A 20503-nucleotide genomic window follows, 5' to 3' on the forward strand; every position below is an offset into this window, starting at 1 on the left:
AAAGAACTTTCTGCTTTTTTCAACAAAACAATTGATTTTGGAAAAAAAAAAATTTTTGTTTCTAATTTTTTTTCAAAAAATTTTTTTTGTAATTTTGGACTAAAAATTCAAAAAATCACCCAAGCTAGGAACAGTCTAAGCGCCACTCTGGTACAAATGTTTACCCAAGTGCGTTTAGACTGTTTGTGTACTGAGCACTTTTCCAATTTTGTGAAAATTATTGAAAATGTGAAAATGCCGCCAAGCTGAGCACAGTATAAGTGAAAATGTCGCACAGAATTATTTGCAAATGCGTTTAGACTGTGACTATGCCGGAGCACTTTTTCAGTTTTGTGTAAATTTGGCAACTATTTTTTTTTTGAAATTGAATTTGAATGAAATGACGATTGTAATGTTCTGGAGATGATAAATTGATTTATTTATAATTAACTTTCCATAGGGTAAGTAATCGAAAAAAATCGAAAATGAAAATTTTTATATATCTTCACGTTTCAGAGGTTTTCTGAATATGTTGGCATACCTTGGAGAAAATTGATGCATGTGTGTGTGTGTGTGCGTGCATGTGTGTGTGTTCGGATACAAATTTTCGTCGACGATTTCGGGAACACGGATGAAGCAATTTGAATAATTCAAAAAACATTCTAGCCGTTCCGGAGATACGGGGCAAAAAGTGCCAAAAACGGTAACTCAATTTTTAAGAGCACGGAGCGTCCGATTTGTATAGTTCAAAAAACATTTTACTTGTATTAACAGGATGAAGATTTGATCAAATTTTCATGAAGATAGGACTAGCGGTTTCGGAGATCTAGTAAAAAAAACTAAAAAAAAATAACATTTGGCGGTCAACAATAATCATTAGACATTAGACATATGCATATCAAATTATCAGATATTTTATTGAGATTTTAACAATAAGTATAAGTTTTGTTTACATTCCTATGGGTTCCGTACTATTGTTTTTCCGTTTACAGCGACGCGGCGCTTACGCGCTTCTATATTTCGTCTCTATGCAGTTAAAGCAGTACGATTGCTTTGAAAAAAAGTTCAGATCTTCCAAAATATATCAAAATGAAGATAACATTTTTTCAAAAAAAAAATTTTTATAAAAAAAATTGTTTAAAAATTTTTTTTAAAAAAAAAATTTTTTTCAAAAAAAGTAATTTTTTGTCCGATTTAAAATTTCTAAAAAATCTTATTTTTTCGAAGTGAAATTTTTTCAAAATGTTAATCGTTTTTAAAAAAATAATAATTTTTGGCACGGGAAGTTCAGCAACTTGCCTTAAGGCACGATGCCTTAATTGCCTTAACAGAATTCCACTTACAGCTAGTTGAATTTACTTTCCAACGCACTAACATAAATAATTCATGTGACAATTGTGTTTATTTGCTCGTCAGTAGAGTCCTTTGTAAGCAATCAATTGTGAACTGGTCAGCATTCTCTGCTAAATGTAATTATTTTTAAAGATTGCAGAATGAAAATAAATTAAAAAAAAGTAGAGTCCTTTATTTGCTTCTCATGTCAATTAACAGTTCGTGCGTCAGTAGAATCATTGAAGGAAATTTTATCATCTAGATTGCTAATTGATTTGCTCGTCAGTAGAGTCCTTTCTTTATTTCTAAAGATATTTTAATTTGCTCGTCAGTAGAGTCCTTTCTTTATGATCTACGACAATATTTGAGTTGCTCGTCAGTAAAGTCCATTTTTTTATTTTTGAAGTTGCTGATTTAATTATTCGTCAGTGGAGTCCTTGCTTAAATATCTATGATGATATTTAGTTTGCTCGTCAGTAGAGTCCTTTCTTTATCATCCAAACTAAATTTAATTTGCTCGTCAGTAGAGTCCTTTCTTTATCATCTAAATTAAATTTAATTTGCTAGTCAGTAGAGTTCTTTCTTTATCATCTAACTTGAATTTTTAATTTGCTCGTCAGTAGAGTCTTTTTTTTATTATCTAAACTAATTTTGATTTGCTCGTCAGTAGAGTCCTTTCTTTATGATCTACGACAATATTTGAGTTGCTCGTCAGTAAAGTCCATTTTTTTATTTTTGAAGTTGCTGATTTAATTATTCGTCAGTGGAGTCCTTGCTTAAATATCTATGATGATATTTAGTTTGCTCGTCAGTAGAGTCCTTTCTTTATCATCCAAACTAAATTTAATTTGCTCGTCAGTAGAGTCCTTTCTTTATCATCTAAATTAATTTAATTTGCTAGTCAGTAGAGTTCTTTCTTTATCATCTAACTTGAATTTTTAATTTGCTCGTCAGTAGAGTCTTTTTTTTATTATCTAAACTAATTTTGATGCTCGTCAGTAGAGTCCTTTCTTTATGATCTACGACAATATTTGAGTTGCTCGTCAGTAAAGTCCCTTTTCTATTTTTGAAGTTGCTAAATTAATTGCTCGTCAGTAGAGTCCTTTTTTTATTTTCTAGAACCAAATTTAAAATTGCTTGTCAGTAGAGTCCTTTTTCTATTTTCTGGGTCCATATTTAATTTGCTCGTCAGTAGAGTTCCTTTTTATTTTTTACTTCCAAATTTAAGTTTGCTCGTCAGTAGAGTCCTTTTTCTATTTCCTAAGTCAGTATTTAAATTGCTCGTTAGTAGAGTCCTTTTCTATTTTCTTTTCTAGATTAATATTTGAATTTGCTCGTCAGTAGTCCCCTTCTTGTTTTCAAGTTTTTATTATAACTTGGTCGTCAGTAGAGTCTTTTTTTCTAGAATCTATGTTGATGTTTAATTTGCTCGTCAGTAGAGTCCTTTTCCTAGTTCTTGATAAAACAAACTAAAGTTCGATTTAAACTATGTTAAATATATTATTAATACTTAATATTTTTTTAAAGAAATGCCAGTAATATCAAAAAACTTCAAAAAAGTTCTTGAAAGGAATACTCGTAATTTCATTAAAAAATATTCAAATAATGTTCAGTAATAATAAATATTCATTTATTCTAAATGTTTAATAAAAAAAAATAATAAACTAAGTATAAAATATCGGTACCCTTTTTTTGTAAACAAAAGCTAGAATTAATTATTAATTTATTTTATAATTAGGTTCTTGTAAGAATTCTATTATAATTGAATGTAGATTCACTTGTAATTGAATTATTGCAAAGGCATTTCATTTTTAAATTAGAGTTCTTTTATAAAGAATGCAGAAAAAACTGTTTGTTTTTAACAATTACTATTCTAGAACACATTATAACAATTTTCTTAGAAGAACATGTCGATCAACGCTAGAACATATTCTAGAACTAATTTTTAGGCTATCCAGAACATTTTTAGTCTACTAAGAATACTTTCTTTCAGACTATTAAGAATATTTCATACAATCTAGGACAAATTTAGAATATGTAGTGCATAGTAGTGCAAGTATCTAGAACATTTTCGTACAATCTAGAACATATTTAGACTAAGTGGAATGTTTTTAGACTATCTAGAACATTTTCAGACTACCCGCAGCATTTTCGTTCTTATTCACAACATATAAAACTCCTTCAAACTATTCTATATATTCTAGACCTATATATTCTAGAACAAATTGCAACGACGTTCTTGCAAGAACAGACTCGTAGCAAAGCTAGAACATAATTTAGTACTTAATTTAGTACCAAGTAATTAATGTATATGATGGTTTGTTTGTATTTGGAGTTCTATCCGCAAAGATAGAACTCCGTTCTTGAAAAAGTTAAAAAACAATAATTATTTTACAAATTCTGGGGAGTTCGTTCGAACTTTAAGACCCGCACGGAATATCTTGTGCGTCGTTCGTTAACAGTTTTATGAACACTCGTGCCATCTGTTATACCTTAGATATTTAGAATACTTTGTCTAGAACAATTTTCAGACTGCCTAGAATTTTTCTGGCTACCTAGAACATTCTAGGACTATACGAAACATATCTAAGCATTTTCAGAATATCTAAAAATTTTTGTACCAAAACATTTTGAGACTAAAACATTTTCATACTATTAAGAACATTTTTAGACTACGTAGAATATTTTCATAAAATCTAGAACATTTTCAAACTGCGTGCAACATTTTCATACAATCTATAATTACAGTTTTACAAATACAATTTTAGACTCACTAGAACTTTTCCAGACTATATAGAATCAATTCATACTATCTAGAACCTTTTTAGACCAAAACATTTTTAGACCATGTAGAACATTTTTATATAATCTAGAACATTTTCATACTATCTAAAACATTTTTATACTATTAAGAATAATTTCGGATTATGCACAACATTTTAAGACTATTAAGAACATGAAAACATGAAAACATGAAATATTTTCAGGTTATTTGATATATCAGATTTAATTATCTAGAACATTGTCATACTTCCTCGAATATTCTTTGTCTACATTTATAAACTATTAAGGACATTTTTAGAATATAGAACATTTTCAGACTATATAGAATATTTTTTAGACTAACTAGAAGAACATTTCCAGACTATCTAAAACTAAAATTTAAACATTTTCGACTATCAAGAACATATCTGGGGCATTCAGGCTATATTGAATATTTTTAGACTATCTAGATATCTAGAAGAACATTTTTAGACGAATATATTAATTTAGAAAAATATGTTTAGGCTATCTGAAATATTTTTAGACTATCTAGAACATTTTTAGTAGATAGAGAGAACATTTTCATGAAATTCAGATCATTTTTATACAATCTAAACATTGTCATAATTTCTAGAATATTCTTAGTCAATCTAATACATTTTTGAACTATTAAGAACATTTTTAGTCTATTAAGAACATTTTCAGGCTATCTAGAACATTTTAGGGCTTCAACATTTAATATATATATATATATATATATATATATATATTTAATAAATATATATGTATATATTATATATATTTAATAAATATATATAATATATATATATATAATGATATATACGCGTATATATCACTAATATACTAACTCGTATGCGGAGTTAATAAAGCGTTTTATTACTTCCTATTAGTAACACTTCATATATGTGTTTTTTTTATACCCTAGTAAATGTATACATATATACTCACATATATACATATATACATATATATATATATATCTATATATTATATATCCATATATATATATATATATATATATATATATATATGGTGTGTATGTATATATCATTATCATCCCCTTTGTGACGTGTATTCCGAGGGCGGTTTTACACTACGGTCGATTTTGTAATTTCATTTGTAGCACTGAAGGCAAAAGGCAAACTTGCTACACTAAAACCCCGTTAAAACGATTTTCCAGAGTATAAAACACCTGTCTTAAACGAGAAATCAACTTTTTGTATGCCTCTAATATTTTAGAATGTTACTTCAACCTTAGTATGTTACCCAGCTTTACAAGAATCGTAAAAACAATATTACGATTTAAAATGTCGATTCTTAATGTAATTTTAATAAATAGTTACTTATGATTTATTAATATTAATTTTATTTTTTTTATGTTCTAGGTTCAAGAACAGAGTGGCTTGTTGGTGTTTGTTTTCCCCACAATTAGGAAACAAGTGAGTTTTAATTTTATTATCTTTATATTAGTTTTATAATTAATTAATAATTAATAAATCTTGGCAAGCGTTGTTAAAAACAGAATTGAAGGGATTTTAAATAAAAATCACAGGGCCACGATTTAATAAAGTAAATTATGATGTATTTATGCCTTTATTTATTATATCTCTTGTATCTTATAAAGAATTTGATTTATATTGATGATGTGTAAGACAAATTCGTACAAAATTAAATAGTCTACAATATTGTCTAACACCATAAGGCTTTACAATAACTAGTTATATTCTAAAAGTACATTTGAAACGTGTAAATAAATTCAAACCAAAAAATTTTCAACCCCTAATGAACTTTGGTAAAAGTGCATTTAAATAACTTTAAAACAATTTATGGAATTTAAGTAATACATTAGGCAACTTTGTGCTGAATTAAATAACGCACAATATTGTCTAAGATTGTAAGATCCTACAACAACTTGGTATACTTTAAAACCACAATAAACAATAGAATCAGTCTTACAATGTGGTATACGGAACCCTATTGTTTTCCCAAGTCCGTCAGTTTGATATTTGAATTCAGTCTTTCGAGACCTTTCAAATGATACCCCACACGACACGTGTGACGTCACTACGTTTCGACCCTATGTTTGACCCATCGCACTGTATGTTACTCTTGTAACTTCTAAATGGCTTGTCCAATTTAAATGAAATATTTGACAAATTTGTAGAAAATTATATAATCTGAAACATTGTCTAACATCATAAAGCCATACAGCAACTTGGGATACTTTGATAATGTAAGCAACTTTGGAAATGTAAATTATCGTTGTAAATTGTTCTCGGTACTATATTTTGATAGAGCTCATCGAGACCTTCCAAATGATACCCCCACGACTAATTTGACGTCACAACGTTTCGACCCTTTATTCGACCCATCATGGGTGCATTTATTTATTGAAAGTCTTGTAACTTCACTCGTAAAAAAATAGATGATTAAAAGGACTCTACTGACGAGCAATGCGATAAATTTATAAATTTACTATCAATTTGGCAAAAAATAGAACTCTACTGACGAGGAAATTTTTAAACAACCTAGAAATTAGAAAAGGACTCTACTGACGAGCAAAAGAAATATCAACCTAAATTATAAAAAAAGGGATTCTACTGACGAGCAAATTAAATAATAAACTAAATTATAGAAAAAAGTTCTACTGACGAGCAAATTAAATACTGACCTAGGTGATAAAAAATGACTCTACTGACCAGCAAAAAAATATCTATAAAAGAGGACTCTACTGACGAGCAAATTAAATTTCAACTTAAAAGATAAATAAAGAAATCAAAAAGGTAAAAACGGGACTTTACTGGCGAGAAAATTAAATATTAATCAAAAGATAAAATGGATTCTACTGACAAACAAATTTAATATAAATATAGATGATGAAAAAGAACTCTACTGACGAGCAAATTAGTAACTAACCTAGAAGATAAAAAGGACACAAGAAGAGGACTCTACTGACAATCAAACTGAATCACGATAAGAGATTAAAAAAACTCTACTACAATCAAATTTATTAACAGTAACAAAGATGAGTAAACTGAAATTGGACAATGACAAAGGGACTGTACTGACAAGCAAACTAAGATTTTAGTTGTAAATACAAATTTGAAGTATTTGCTACATTTGGACTCTTAGAAAAGGAACACTACTGACAAGCAAGGTAATAATCACACTTTGCGGATCAGAGACATGGATTCTAAGAGAATAATTTCTACTATCGAGTGAACTGATTTATGGAAGAAATTAGCTTAAACATTGCTTTTTATATATGTATATATCAAAAAATCCAACACCTGTTTCAAGTGATTTATATATGCAATAAAAATACAGCATATATATATATATATATATATATATATATATATATATATATATTTTTTTATATAATATATATATATCAATCCCACTTCTGCACAACCATCCCTCTATCCATCTATCTGTCTCTTTCAAATCCACCCCTAAACAATCTCATTCCGTCTCTTTCTAACACTATCTCTATCTCTATCTCTAATACTATCTCTTTCTCAAAAGCTATTTGTCCCTGTCTGGGCAATTTCATGTGCATGTTTAAGTCCATTCGTTTGTATGGGTAGGTGTATGGTAGGCGCCTAGAATGATTGATTGCTATAAAAGGGGCGCTTGTAAGGGCACTGGATGAACAGGGAAGGACAAATGAAGGTTCGAGGGCTGAGAAAATTGGGTTTGATAAGGGACGATAGGTTTAGATGACGTGGAAATCTCTAGGTTGGTTTCGGGGTATGATGAAGGTCTTTTTGGGTTTCTAAAGCGTTTTTGGAGTACAACGGGTTATTATATGGTTGCATGATGTGAGACAATGTTGTAGATTGTTTAATTTTACACAAATTTGTTGTATATTTTATTTAAATCGGACGAACCGTTTAGAAGTTACAAGACTTTTATTAAATAAATGCACCCATGATGGGTCGAATAAAGGGTCGAAACGTCGTGACGTCAAATTAGTCGTGTGGGGTATCATTTGAAAGGTCTCGACGAGCTCTTTATAAATATAATATTGAGAACAATTTTACAACAATAGTTTCCATTTTTACAGTATACCGAGTTGCTGTAGGGCTTTATGATGTTAGACAATGTTGTAGATTATTTAATTTTACACAAATTTGTCGAATATTGCATTAAAACCGGACATACCGTTTAGAAATTACAAGACTTTTATTAAATAAATGCACCCATGATGGGTCGAATGTAGGGTCGAAACGTTTCACGTCAAATGTGTAGTGTGGGGGTACTTGCTCATCAGTAGTGTTCTTTTTCTAAGAGCCCAATTATGTTTTTTTTACAATTCTTAAAGTCTTACTCTGCTCGTCAGTGGAGACCCTCTATCATTGTCAAATTTTAGTTTTCAGTAGAGTCCTATTTTAATCTTCTAGGTTATTTATTAATTTGCTCGTCAGTAGAGTCCTATTTTTTGTCGAAATTGCTAGTAAATTTATCAACTTATCGGTTTGCTCGTCAGTAGAATCATTAGTAAAGACCACTTTGTATCTTCTAGATTGTTCACTAATTTGCTCGTCAGTAGAGTCCTAAGTTTTGTCGGAGCAAATTTAATAATTTATCAGTTTTCTCGTCAGTATAGTCCTTTTTTTACAATTAATGTTCAATTGCTCGTTAGAAGAATACTCGTTTTCTTCTTAGATTCAGTTTGCTCGTCAGTAGCGTTCTCATATTGTTTTTAAAGTCGTTTGATATTAAGAAGAAGTCGCTATGTTATTAAGAACTTTCCATACAAAAGATATGAGGTTACATTCAGCTGTATTTCTCAGGTTGCCAGATAGAAAACCTAACCTAGAAACCGCACAAATTTAAAAAAAAAACTAGGGTGTTTCTGGCCCAGCTTCATAACATACGAGTGACGTTGCAGTTTATGTGTAAAACGCCTAAATGCACGGTAAATACATGACATTTGGACAGTATTCAGTATGATTCAGTAACATAGTATATGCAAGTTGGAGCGTAACATAGCCTTGCCATAACATTGGTCTATTGTCAGTTGTATATTTATTTATTTATTTGTTTAAATATCATTTATTTTATAAAGATAACAAAATTGTATTATTATTATTTTTCCAATCATGAATTTTGTTCCGCACTAAATTGGTTCACAGCCAAAGCGTGTTTTTCCGCATGGTAGGTCCTCAAAATATGGGACAAAATCGGCGAGGCTTCCGGATCGTTCAGCCACATATTAAGGGCTGCATGGCTGTCCAGCATCGATAAATAGGCCAGCAGCATTTTGGGATTCGATAGGCTCAATTGAACCTAAAAAGGGTAAAGGATAATTGTAGTAGTTTATTTTGGATGATCTAGATGTTTTTTTTTTAAAGTTACTTGTGGTGATTCCATCAAGGCTGCCAAAACTGGTGATTCTGGACTTAGGCCTTCTCGTAGTTCGTAGAGGCTTCTGGTGCGTCCGCCAACCAGCCATTCGCAGGCTGCTGGGTGATTGTTACCTAGAAGATAGAAAGTTACAGCAACTCGGTATACTTTAAAATAGAATTTGTTCTTGGTACTATATGTTAATAGAGCTCGTCGAGACCTTTCAAATGATACCCCACACGACTAGTTTGACGTGAAACGTTTCGACCCTTTATTCGACCCATCATACTGCATATAGTGCGGCAAAGTCCTTGTAACTTCTAAACGGTTTGTCTGATTTAAACGCAGTTTTCGACAAACTTGTGTGAAATTCAATTATCTACAATTTTGCCTAATATTATAAGATCCTACAACAAATTCGTACAGTTTAAAATCTCAATTTAGAAATGAAAACAATGTTTATGCATCGGGTACGGAACTCTATTGATTTTACGAACCTGTTAGTTTGATATTTAAATTTAGTTCGTCGAGACCTTTCAAATGATACCCCACACGACTAATATGACGTCACAACGTTTCGATCCTTTATTCGATCCATCATACAGCATTTATTTATTAAAAGTCTTGTAACTTCTAAACGGTTTGTCTGATTTAAATGCAGTTTTTGGCAAATTTGCGTGAAATTAAATTATCTACAACATTGGTTAACATCATAAAGGCCTGCAAAAACTCGGTAGAGTCAGTAGAGTCCTTTTCTGTCTTTTAGGTAGTTTAATAATTTGCTCGTCAGTAGGGTCCTATTTTTTGTTGAAATTAAAAGTAAATTTATTAATTTAAAGATTTACTTGTCAGTAGGGTCATTTTTTCCTCATTGTTGATATTTAATTTAGTAGAGTCCTTTTTTAGTATTTTGGGTTTTTATTGAGTTTGTTGGTTAGTAGAGTCCTTTTTTATTATGTAGAAAGTTATTTAGTTTGCTCGTCAGTAGAATCATTTTTTTTATTTTTTAAACTGTTAATTATTTTGCTCGTCAGTAGAGTCCTTTTTTAATATTTTATTTTAGGTTTTTAATGAGTTTGTTGGTCACTAGAGTCCTATTTTTATCATCTAGAAGGCTATTTAATTTGCTCGTCAATAGAGTCCTTTTTGTAAGATCTCAGTTGTAAATTAATTTACTCGTCAGTAGAGTCATTTTCCTATGATCTAGGTCGTCAGTAGAGTCCTTTTTTTCATCTAGGTTGACATTTAATTTGCTCGTCAGAAGAGTTCTTTTTTGCTGATTTGGTCGTCAGTAGAGTTCTTTTTTAGTATTTCAGGTTTTCAATAAATTTGCTCGTCAGTAGAGTCCTTTCTTAATTTGCTAAATTTGTCTTTTAAATTGCTATTTGATCTGTTCTATAGTAGAGTATTATTATTTCCAGTTAGAGTCCATGTTTCTGATCGTTACAGATGTATACATCTCAAAATTACTATAATATTTTACTTCGGTTTGCTCGTCAGTAGAGTTTATTTAAAACTCAACAATAATCCAGAATAAGTAAGAAACTTAATGGAAATTGTTGCTGTAAAATTATTCTCGGTACTATATTTTTATAGAGCTCGTCGAGACCTTTCAAATGATACCCCACACGACATATTTGACGTCACAACGTTTTGACCCGTTATTTGATCCATCATGGGTGCATCTATTTATTAAAAGTCTTGTAACTTCTAAACGGCACGTCTGATTTAAATGCAGTTTTTGGCAAATTTGTGTAAAATTAAATTATCTACAACATTGTTTAACATTAGAATACCCTATAGCAACTCTGTATATTTTAAAAATGAAAATTGTTTTTGTAAAATTGTTCTTGGTACTATATTTTACTTCGTTTTGCTCGTCAGTAGAGTTTATTTAAAACCGGAATAGTGAAAAACTTAATAAAAAATCTTTTTCCCATCTCACCAGTAACTCTAAGTGCCTCTTCACAATCCCTCTCTGGAAATCCCATAGCAATCAGTTCCCTCATGTGTGCAGCATGCGGTTGAAAATCCCTTGAGGCATGTCCTCTAACCAGCGCCAACAAGAGACCACAATAGTCTACTGGTTTCAGTTTGGACAAAGCTTCCCTAAATTGGAAAACAATAATTAAAAAATAATCCGAAGTGATAAACCCAAACTAACTCACTCCGAGTACAACTTTTTGGCCTCCTCGTCCAACGAGTCGACATTAGTACTTAATTAATTAAATGATCCACAATGAAAATTATTGTTGTAAAATTGTTCTTGGTACTATATGGTTATAGAGCTCGTCGAGACCTTTCAAATGATACCCCACACGACATATTTGACGTGAAACGTTTCGACCCTTTATTTGATCCATCATACTGCGTTTATTTATTAGAAGTCTCGTAACTTCTAAACGGTTTGTCTGATTTAAATGAAATATTCGACAAATTTGTGTAAAATTAAATTATCTACAATATTGTCTAACATAATAGAGCACTACAACAACTCGGTAAAGTCAATAGAGTCCTTTTTTAAATTCTAAATTGTTTAATAATTTGCTCGTCAGTAGGGTTCCATTTTTTTTGTCGAAATTAAAAGTAAATTTATCAATTTACTGATTTGCTCGTCAGTAGAGTCCTTTTTTCTTCATTGTTGTTATTTAATTTGCTCGTCAGTAGAGTCCTTTTTTTGACATCTAAGTTGATATTTAAGTTGCTCGCCAGTAGAGTCCTTTTTCTATGATCTAGGTCGTCAATTAATTTGCTCGTCAGTAGAGTCCTTTATTTTTCATTGTTGAAATTTAATTTGCTCGCCAATGGAGTCCTTTTGTAGTATTTTAGGATTTTAATGAGTTTGTTGGTCAGTTGAGTCCTTTTTTATCATCTAGAAGGCTGTTTAGTTTGCTCATTAGTAGAGTTCTTTTTTCTTCAATGTTGATATTTAATTTGCTCGTCAGTAGAGTACTTTCTTTATTTTTGAAGTTGCTAATTATTTTGCTCGTCAATGGTCTTTTTTCTATGATCTAGGTCGTCAATTAATTTGCTCGTCAGTAGAGTCCTTTTTTCATCTAGGTTTCATTTAGTTTGCTTGTCAGAAGAGTTCTTTATTTGCTGATATGCTCGTCAGTAGAGTTCTTTCTTAGTATTTCAGGTTTCTAATAAATTTGCTTGTCAGTAGAGTTTTTTCTTAATTTGCTAAATTTGTCTTTTAGGTTGATATTTGATCTGTTCTACAGTGGAGTCTTATAGTTTCCAGTTAGAGTCCATGTTTCTGATCGCTATAGATGTATACATCTAAAATTACTACAATATTTTACTTCGGTACTATATTTTTATAGAGCTCGTCGAGACCTTTCAAATGATACCCCACACGACACATTTGACGTGTAACGTTTCGACCCTTTATTTGATCCATCAACTGGTGCATTTACTTATTAAAAGTTTTGTAACATCTAAACGGTTTTTCTGATTTAATTGCAATTTTCGACAAATTTGTGTAAAATTAAATAATTTGCAACATTGTCTTTCATCATAAAGCCATACAGCAACTCGATATACTTTAAAATCCTAACTAAAATAAAATAAAAATATGTCACGTATAAAGAAACACGTATTGTATGGAACCCGATTGTTTTATCATCTACGTCAATTACATATTCGAATTCAGTTCGTCGAGACCTTTCAAATGATACCCCACACGACTAATTAGGCGCGAAACGTTTCGACCCTTTATTTTACCCATCGTACTGGTGCATTCATTTATTAAAACTCTTGTAACTTCTAAACGGTTTGTCTGATTTAAATGCAATATTCGACAAATTTGTGTAAAATTAAATCATCTACGATATTACCTAATATTATATTGACTGTGAATGCAGGAGTCTTTGAAAACTTACTCCGAGTACAACTTTTTAGCTTCTTCATCCAACGAGTCGACATCGTCGTCTCTTGGACTGACGCCTCCGGTTGTCGTAGTTGCTGCTGCATCTTGGGTAGCTGTAGCTGTATCTGTAGCATTGGTAGTAGCTGTAGCATCTGTAGTTGTAGTTGATGTCTGGCCCTAAAAACAAAACTAGTGGTGTATGGCATCGTGCCTTAAGGCAAATTGCTGGAACTTCCCGTACCGTAATGAAATATTCGAGAAATTTTAAACGTTTTCAAATCTATTATTACAAATACTGTATTTGTTTCATTATTTTTGCTATCTTGTTATATCCGAACACAGAATCGAAAAAGTGCTCCCGCATGGTCACGGTCTAAACGCATTTGCAAATAATTCTGTGCGACATTTTCACTTATACTGTGCTTAGCTTGGCGACATTTTCACATTTTTCAACAAATTTGAAGTTTTCACAAAATTGGAAAAGTACATAAACAGTCCAGTACATAAACAGTCTAAACGCACTTGGGTAAACATTTGTACCAGAGTGGCGCTTAGACTGTGCTTAGCCTGGCTAATTTTTTGCATTTTTGATCCAAAATTACAAAAATATTTTATGGTAAATAAAAAAAGATGTAATAATTTTATATATATGTATATGCAGTATTTTTATTGCAAATAAAAATCACTTGAAACAGGTGTTTTAAATTTTTTGATATAATATATACGTATATATAAAAAACAATTTTTGAGCTAATTTCTTCCATAAATCATTGAGTCCATGTCTCTGATCCGCAAAAAGTGATTATTACCTTGCTCGTCAGTAGTGTTCCTTTTCTAAGAGTTCATATTTGGAATTGTGCTCCAAATGTTTCAGATGCTTATTTACAATTTTTAAAGTCTTATTTTGCTCGTCAGTAGAGTCATTTTATCATTGTCAAATTTCCTATTTTAATCTTCAAGGTTATTTATTAATTTGCTCGTCAGTAGAGTCCATTTTCATCACTTAGGCCTGTAGAGTTCTTTTTTATTCTCTATGTCGATATTTCTTTGCTCGTCAGTAGAGTCCTTTTAATTTTCTAGGTTGTTTAATAATTTGCTAGTCAGTAGAGTCCTATTTTTGGTCGAAATTGCTAGTAAATTTATCAATTTATCGGTTTGCTCGTCAGTAGAGTCCTTTTTTTATTTAGTGACCAGTTTTCAGTAGAATCTTTAGTTACAAAGACCACTCTGTATCTTCTAGATTGTTCACTAATTTGCTCGTCAGTAGAATCCCATTTTGAGTAAATATTTGTACCGGAGTGGCGCCTGGGTAATTTTTTGAATTTTTTCTGCTAAAATTACAAAAATATTTTATGGAACATTTTCATTTTCAATTTTCGGCCCATTACTATAACTACCCTACGGAAAGTTAATAATTTCTAATTTTAATAAGTGCACATACCTGTTCCCCAAGTAAAGCCTCCAAAGCCAAAGCAGCATCACCGTTATGTTGCCGCAAAGCCCTAAAAAAACATAAATATATTACACAATTATTTTTCATTTATTCTACTTCTAAATTTAATTCTCTTTTAAATTCGCCTATTTTACTTATGTCTATTTAACTTAATTAATAATGAAATAGATATTTACAACACTTCATCTAATCAAATAATCTCCATCTGCACAAGTTAACCTTTTTATTTTCTTTTCAAATATCTCATTATTTTATCTTATTCTGTTTAAAAATAATATTGTTACATTCTGTATTAAATTTAATTTTATGTAAAGCATTTTATGTTAATAACTATATATTGTAATTTTGTATATATTTTAAGTGTTATTCATCATGTAAAATAACTGTATTTTCGAGTCCTCTTGGAAGAAATCTGTGGGCTATATATTTAAAATAAATAAATAAATAAATATACCTTCAACCCTATTTTTTTATCCCACTATACTTTTTCTTTTTACCTGGTGGCAGCTGGTGCACTAAATCCCATATCAACAAGCCCTTGCAAAGATCTCGGATCTGGTCTTCGAGATGAACTCAGTCTCTGGCACAACATCCTGGCCACACGTGCAGCCGATGGGCCTGCTGATAGGGCCCTTGCCGAATGTTCTGCCAAGGATATTAGAATTTTGCGCATTTCCAGCTGCAGTTCGCTCGTTGCCACCATTTCTTCGATGTTGGCTGCCAGGGGAGGCTTGGGCTGGTTACTCTAAAAAAGATGATAGAAATTGGGAATTTCGTTCAGAGCGAACTTGGAGATGACTGTTTTATGATTCAAAAGTTTTTTTTACGAGCCAGGCAGTTTGATATTTGCATTCAGCTCGTTGAGACCTTTCATTTGATACCCCACACGACATATTTGATGCGGAACGTTTCGACCCTTTATTTGATCCATCAACTGGTGCATTTATTTATTAAAAGTGAGGTAACTTCTAAACGGTTCATCTGATTTAAATGTAGTTTTCGACTAATTTGTACAAAATTAAATAATCTGAAACTCTTCTGCATAACAAAAGTTTCCAAAGCACCTCGGTATACTTTTTTGACAAACAAAACATCTTTTATAAATCGTGTACGGAATCCTATTGCTTTCACGAGTCTGTCAGTATGATATTTGCATTCAGTTCGTCGAGACCTTTCATTTGATACCTCACACGACATATGTGACGTCACATCGTTTTGACCCTTTATTTGACCCATCAACTGATGCATTTATTTATTAAAAGTCATGTAACTTCTAAACGGTTTGTCTAATTTAAATGCAATATTCGACAAATTTGTACAAAATTGAAGAATCTAAAACTTTTCCGCATAACAAAAGTTTCTAGAGCAACTCGGTATACTTTTTTGACAAATAAAACAACTTTCATACATCGTGTCCGGAATCCTATCGCTTTTAGGAGCCTGTTGGTTTGATATTTGAATTCAGTTCGTCGAGACCTTTCATTTGATACCTCACACGACATATTTGACATAAAACGTTTTGATCCTTTATTTGACCCATCAACTGGTGCATTATTAAAAGTCTTGTAACTTCTAAACGGTTTGTCTGATTTAAATGCGGTTTTCGACAAATTTGTTCAAAATTAAATAATCTATACTTTTTTGCATTACAAAGGTTCCTAGAGCAACTCGGTATACTTTTTGAAAAATAAAACATCTTTTATACATCATGTTCGGAACCCCTATTGCTTTTACGAGCATCATTCTATATATAGTTCAACAACTGGTGCATTTATTTATTATATCTATGTCCCAATTTAATTTGCTCGTCAGTAGAGTCCTTTTATTATAATCAAAGACTATATTTAAATTGCTCGTCAGTAGAGTCCTTTTTCTATATCAAGGTCGATATTCAATTTGTTCGTCAGTAGAGTCCTTTTTCCATTTTTTAGGTGTATATTTAATTTGCTAGTCATTAGGGTCTTTTTTTAATTTTCTAGATCTATATTTAAATTTGCTCGTCAGTAAAGTCCTTTCTTTTTCTTTCTATTTAGAGATTTAAATTTGTTCGTCAGTAGAGCTCATTTTTCTTTCTTTGAATTAAATTTGCTCCTTAGTAGAATTCTTTTTTCATCTTCCTATGTCGATATTTAATTTGCTCGTCAGTAGAGTCCTTTTTCTATTTTCTAGATCAATATTTGCTCAATATTTGCTTGTCAGTAGAGTTCTTTCTTCATTTTTTAAGTTGCTAAAACTAATTTGCTCGTCGGTAGAGTCCTTTTTCTATTTTCTAGGTCAATATTTAATTTGCTCGTCAGTAGAGTCCTTTTTCTATAATCAAGATCGAAATTTAATTTTGTTCGTCAGTAGAATCCTTTTTTAGTATTTTAGGTTTTTATCGAGTTTGTTGGTCAGTAGAGTCCTTTTTTATCATTTAGAAGGCTATTTAGTTTGCGCGTTAATAGAGTCCTTTCTTCATTGTCTAGTTTAATATTTAATTTGCTCGTCAGTAGAATCCTTTCTTTATCTTCTAAGTTATCAAATAATTTGTTCGTCAGTAGAGTCCTTTCTTTATCATGTAAATTGCTAAAATTAATTTACTCGTCAGTAGAGTCCTTTTTCTATTTTCTATTTTATATCCAATTTGCTCGTCAGTAGAGTCCTTTTCATCTCTCGATTATTTAACAACTTGCTCGTCAGTAAAGTCCTTTTTTATCCTTTACCACCTCACAATTCCCCACCTGTATATGAGCAGTAGCCTGTGCAATCTCCTGCTCCTGAGGACCCCTTTGCGAGTCCGCAGTCCTAACCACTTCTTCGCGGGACACGTTCATCAGCGCTTCGTCTCCGTCGAGCACTCCTTCCTGCTCGAGAGATCTGGACTCGCGTAAAGGTTTACGAGTTCTCACCAGGAGTAATCTTTAAAGGGATGTAGATGGTATGAGTTGGTTTAAATGGTAATGGTAATGGTATTTTGTGGTAATTTGTGGTATTTTGTGGTATTTTGTGGTATTACCTGTATGATACCGATGGGTCTGCATTGAAATGGGCGACTGCCATACTTCTTAGGGTTTCTACGGTTATGACGTGGGGCACCACTGTTTGCCATAGTTGACCGACGTGGCTAGAAAATACAAAAAGGACTCTACTGACGAGCAAATTAAAAATCCAAGTTAGATGATAAAAAGGGACTCTACTAACGAGCAAATTCAAATATTGATCTAGATTATAAAAACTAAATGTAGTCGTAGATAATGAAGAAAGAACTCTACTGACGAGCAAATTGGATTTATTGATGATAAGAAAAGGACTCTACTGACGAGCAAATTAAATATCAGCATAGATTCTCGAAAAAGGACTCTACTGACGAGCAAATCAAATATTAACCTAGAAAATAAAAAAAGGACTCTACTGACTAGCAAAGTAGCGGTCAACTTGAATAATATAGAAAGAAGTCTACTGACGAGAAAATTAACTAAAAAATTAAAAGATAAAAAAGGACTCTACTGAGGAGCAAATTAATTTTAACAATTTCGATAATAAAGAAAGAACTCTACTGACGAGCATATCGAAAATAAAACAAAAATGTTAGGAAAAGGACTCTACTGAAGAGTAAATTAAATGTCGACCTTGATTATAAAAAAGAACTCTACTGACGAGGAAATTGGATATAAAAATTGATGATTAAAAAAAGGACTCTACTGACGAGCAAATCAAATATTGATCTAAATTATAAAAATCAAATGTAGTCGTAGAGAATGAAGAAAGATTTATACTGGCAAACAAATTGGATACATAAAAGTAGATGATGAAAAGGATTCTACTGACGAGCAAATTATTTAACAATTTAGATGATAAAAAAGGACTCTACTGACGAGCAAATCAATTTTAGCAATTTATATGATGAAAAAAGGACTCTACTGACGAGCAAATTAAATTTGGACATAGATGATAAGAAAGGACTCTACTGACGAGCAAGTTGAATATAAAAATAGATGATAAAAAGAGGACTCTACTGACAAGCAAATTAAAAATCCAAATTAGAAAATAAAAAAGGACTCTACTGACGAGCAAATTTAAATTGATCTAAAAAATCAAAAAAGGACTCTACTGACGACCAAATTATAATAAAAACTTAGAAGACAAAAAGAGGACTCTACTGACGAGCAAAATACAATAAATACAGAAATACAAAAATTGAATACAAAAAGGACTTGGCCAATTAAATTCATCTTCGTACATGTACATAATTTTAATTACATTCTAGAACATCTAGAACATCTAGAACAGCTGTGACTGTTCTAGATTTTTATGCTTGCAAGAATTTCAACATATTAAGAACACATTTAGATTCTAAAATCGTTAGTCGAAGTCGAAAGATAGATGGCGCTCGTGTGCATACGATTGTTAACGAACGACGCACAAGATATTCCGTACTGGGTCTTAAAGTTCGAACAAACTCCGCAGAATTTGTAAAATAATTATTGTTCTTTTAACTTTTTCAAGAACGGAGTTCTATCTTTGCGGATAGAGCTCCAAACACAAAACAAACCATCATATCATATACATTAATAATTACTTGGTACTAATTTTATTATGTCGTGTTATTAAATTAGTACTAGAACATGTTCTAGCGTTGCTACGAATCTGTTCTTGCAAGAACGTCGTTGTAATGTGTTCTAGAATAATAATTGTCGAAATAGTTTGAAGGAGTTTTATATGGTGTAAATGGAGTGAAAATGCTACGGATAGTCTGAAAATATTCTAGACAGTATAAAAACACTTCATTTATTCTGAATACGTTCTAGATTGTACGAAAATGTTCTAGATACTTCAACAATACACTAGATATTCTAAAATTGTTCTAGATAGTATGAAAATATTCTTAATAGTCTGAAAGAAAGTATTCTTAATAGACTAAAAATGTTCTGGATAGCCTAAAAATTAGTTCTAGAATATGTTCTAGCGTTGATCGACATGTTCTTTTGAGAACATTGTTATAATGTGTTCTAGAATAGTAATTGTTAAAAAAGATTTTCTGAAATTTATTTTTTTCTGCATTCTAAGAACTAAAAATGTATTCGAAATAGTTGAATTAAAAATATATCTACGTTCAATTATATTAAAGTTCTTACAAGAACCTAATTATAAAATCATTAATAATTAAATTCATTCTAGCTTTTGTTTGCAAGACTATATTTTACACTCAATGAATTTTATTAAATAAATATTTAATATTTGTTATTTTCAAGAACATTTTTGATTTTTTTTTAAATTAAGGCATTTGTTAATTAAGTTAGTTCAGTTGAAAATTACTCTGCATTTAATTATATCTTAATTTATGTATACATATATATTAAATCAAAGAAAATTTTTTTTTTATTTTACGTTTCGACACTCGATGTGTGTCATCATTAAGCAATTACCAGGTCAAAAGTATGAAACTTATGCATCTCAATAATTTTTTTTGACCGATTTTAATACAAAGCCATAATTATCAGAAAAAGGAGAATTATATTATTTAAATATATAATGTAGCAAAGAATCATACTATCACGCAAAAGTGACAAAACCAATTTCTTCTAAATTCGGTCAAAAAAATTATTTTTATTAAAATGGATAAGTTTCCTGATGATTACTAAATGATGACACACAACAAGTGTCGAAACGTATAATAAAGTAAATTATTTTTTTTTAACTTATTTTTTTATTTCGACGAATGAACTGTTAATACTTTTTCAAATATATATAAA

The 20503-nt window shown here is 30.9% G+C and overlaps 1 protein-coding gene and 1 non-coding gene across 2 annotated transcripts; one reads left to right on the forward strand and one right to left on the reverse strand.

Annotated features, from left to right (window-relative positions):
* Positions 1-9201: 9201 nt before the first annotated feature.
* LOC113386402 (ubiquitin-associated domain-containing protein 1-like) lies at positions 9202-17810 on the reverse strand. The gene is made up of 8 exons (XM_026624182.1): positions 17767-17810; positions 17492-17669; positions 15269-15516; positions 14760-14820; positions 13332-13495; positions 11393-11556; positions 9460-9581; positions 9202-9390 (listed from the first exon to the last, which is right to left on the reverse strand). The coding sequence occupies exons 1-8, from the start codon at positions 17808-17810 to the stop codon at positions 9202-9204; spliced, it is 1170 nt and encodes a 389-aa protein (XP_026479967.1).
* Positions 17811-19225: 1415 nt separating this feature from the next.
* Positions 19226-19290, forward strand: LOC113387108. Its single transcript, XR_003368076.1, has one exon. It is a non-coding gene; the product is annotated as a U7 small nuclear RNA (small nuclear RNA).
* Positions 19291-20503: the final 1213 nt, after the last annotated feature.

Source organism: Ctenocephalides felis, unplaced genomic scaffold (assembly GCF_003426905.1).
Source record: "Ctenocephalides felis isolate EL2017-DRISC unplaced genomic scaffold, ASM342690v1 CF-g0.4_SCAFFOLD_03571, whole genome shotgun sequence".
Lineage (NCBI taxonomy): Eukaryota > Metazoa > Arthropoda > Insecta > Siphonaptera > Pulicidae > Ctenocephalides > Ctenocephalides felis.

What these genes read in the sequence shown, in the direction of transcription:
- LOC113386402 (XM_026624182.1), bottom strand. Translation starts at nt 17,810, where the DNA reads ATGGCAGTCGCCCATTTCAATGCAGACCCATCGGTATCATACAG. An exon ending in GACCCATCGGTATCATACAG is followed by an intron (nt 17,670 to 17,766) that starts GTAATACCACAA and finishes ATCCCTTTAAAG; the next exon opens with ATTACTCCTGGTGAGAACTC. An exon ending in AGGCTTTACTTGGGGAACAG is followed by an intron (nt 13,496 to 14,759) that starts GTATGTGCACTT and finishes TTTTGTTTTTAG; the next exon opens with GGCCAGACATCAACTACAAC.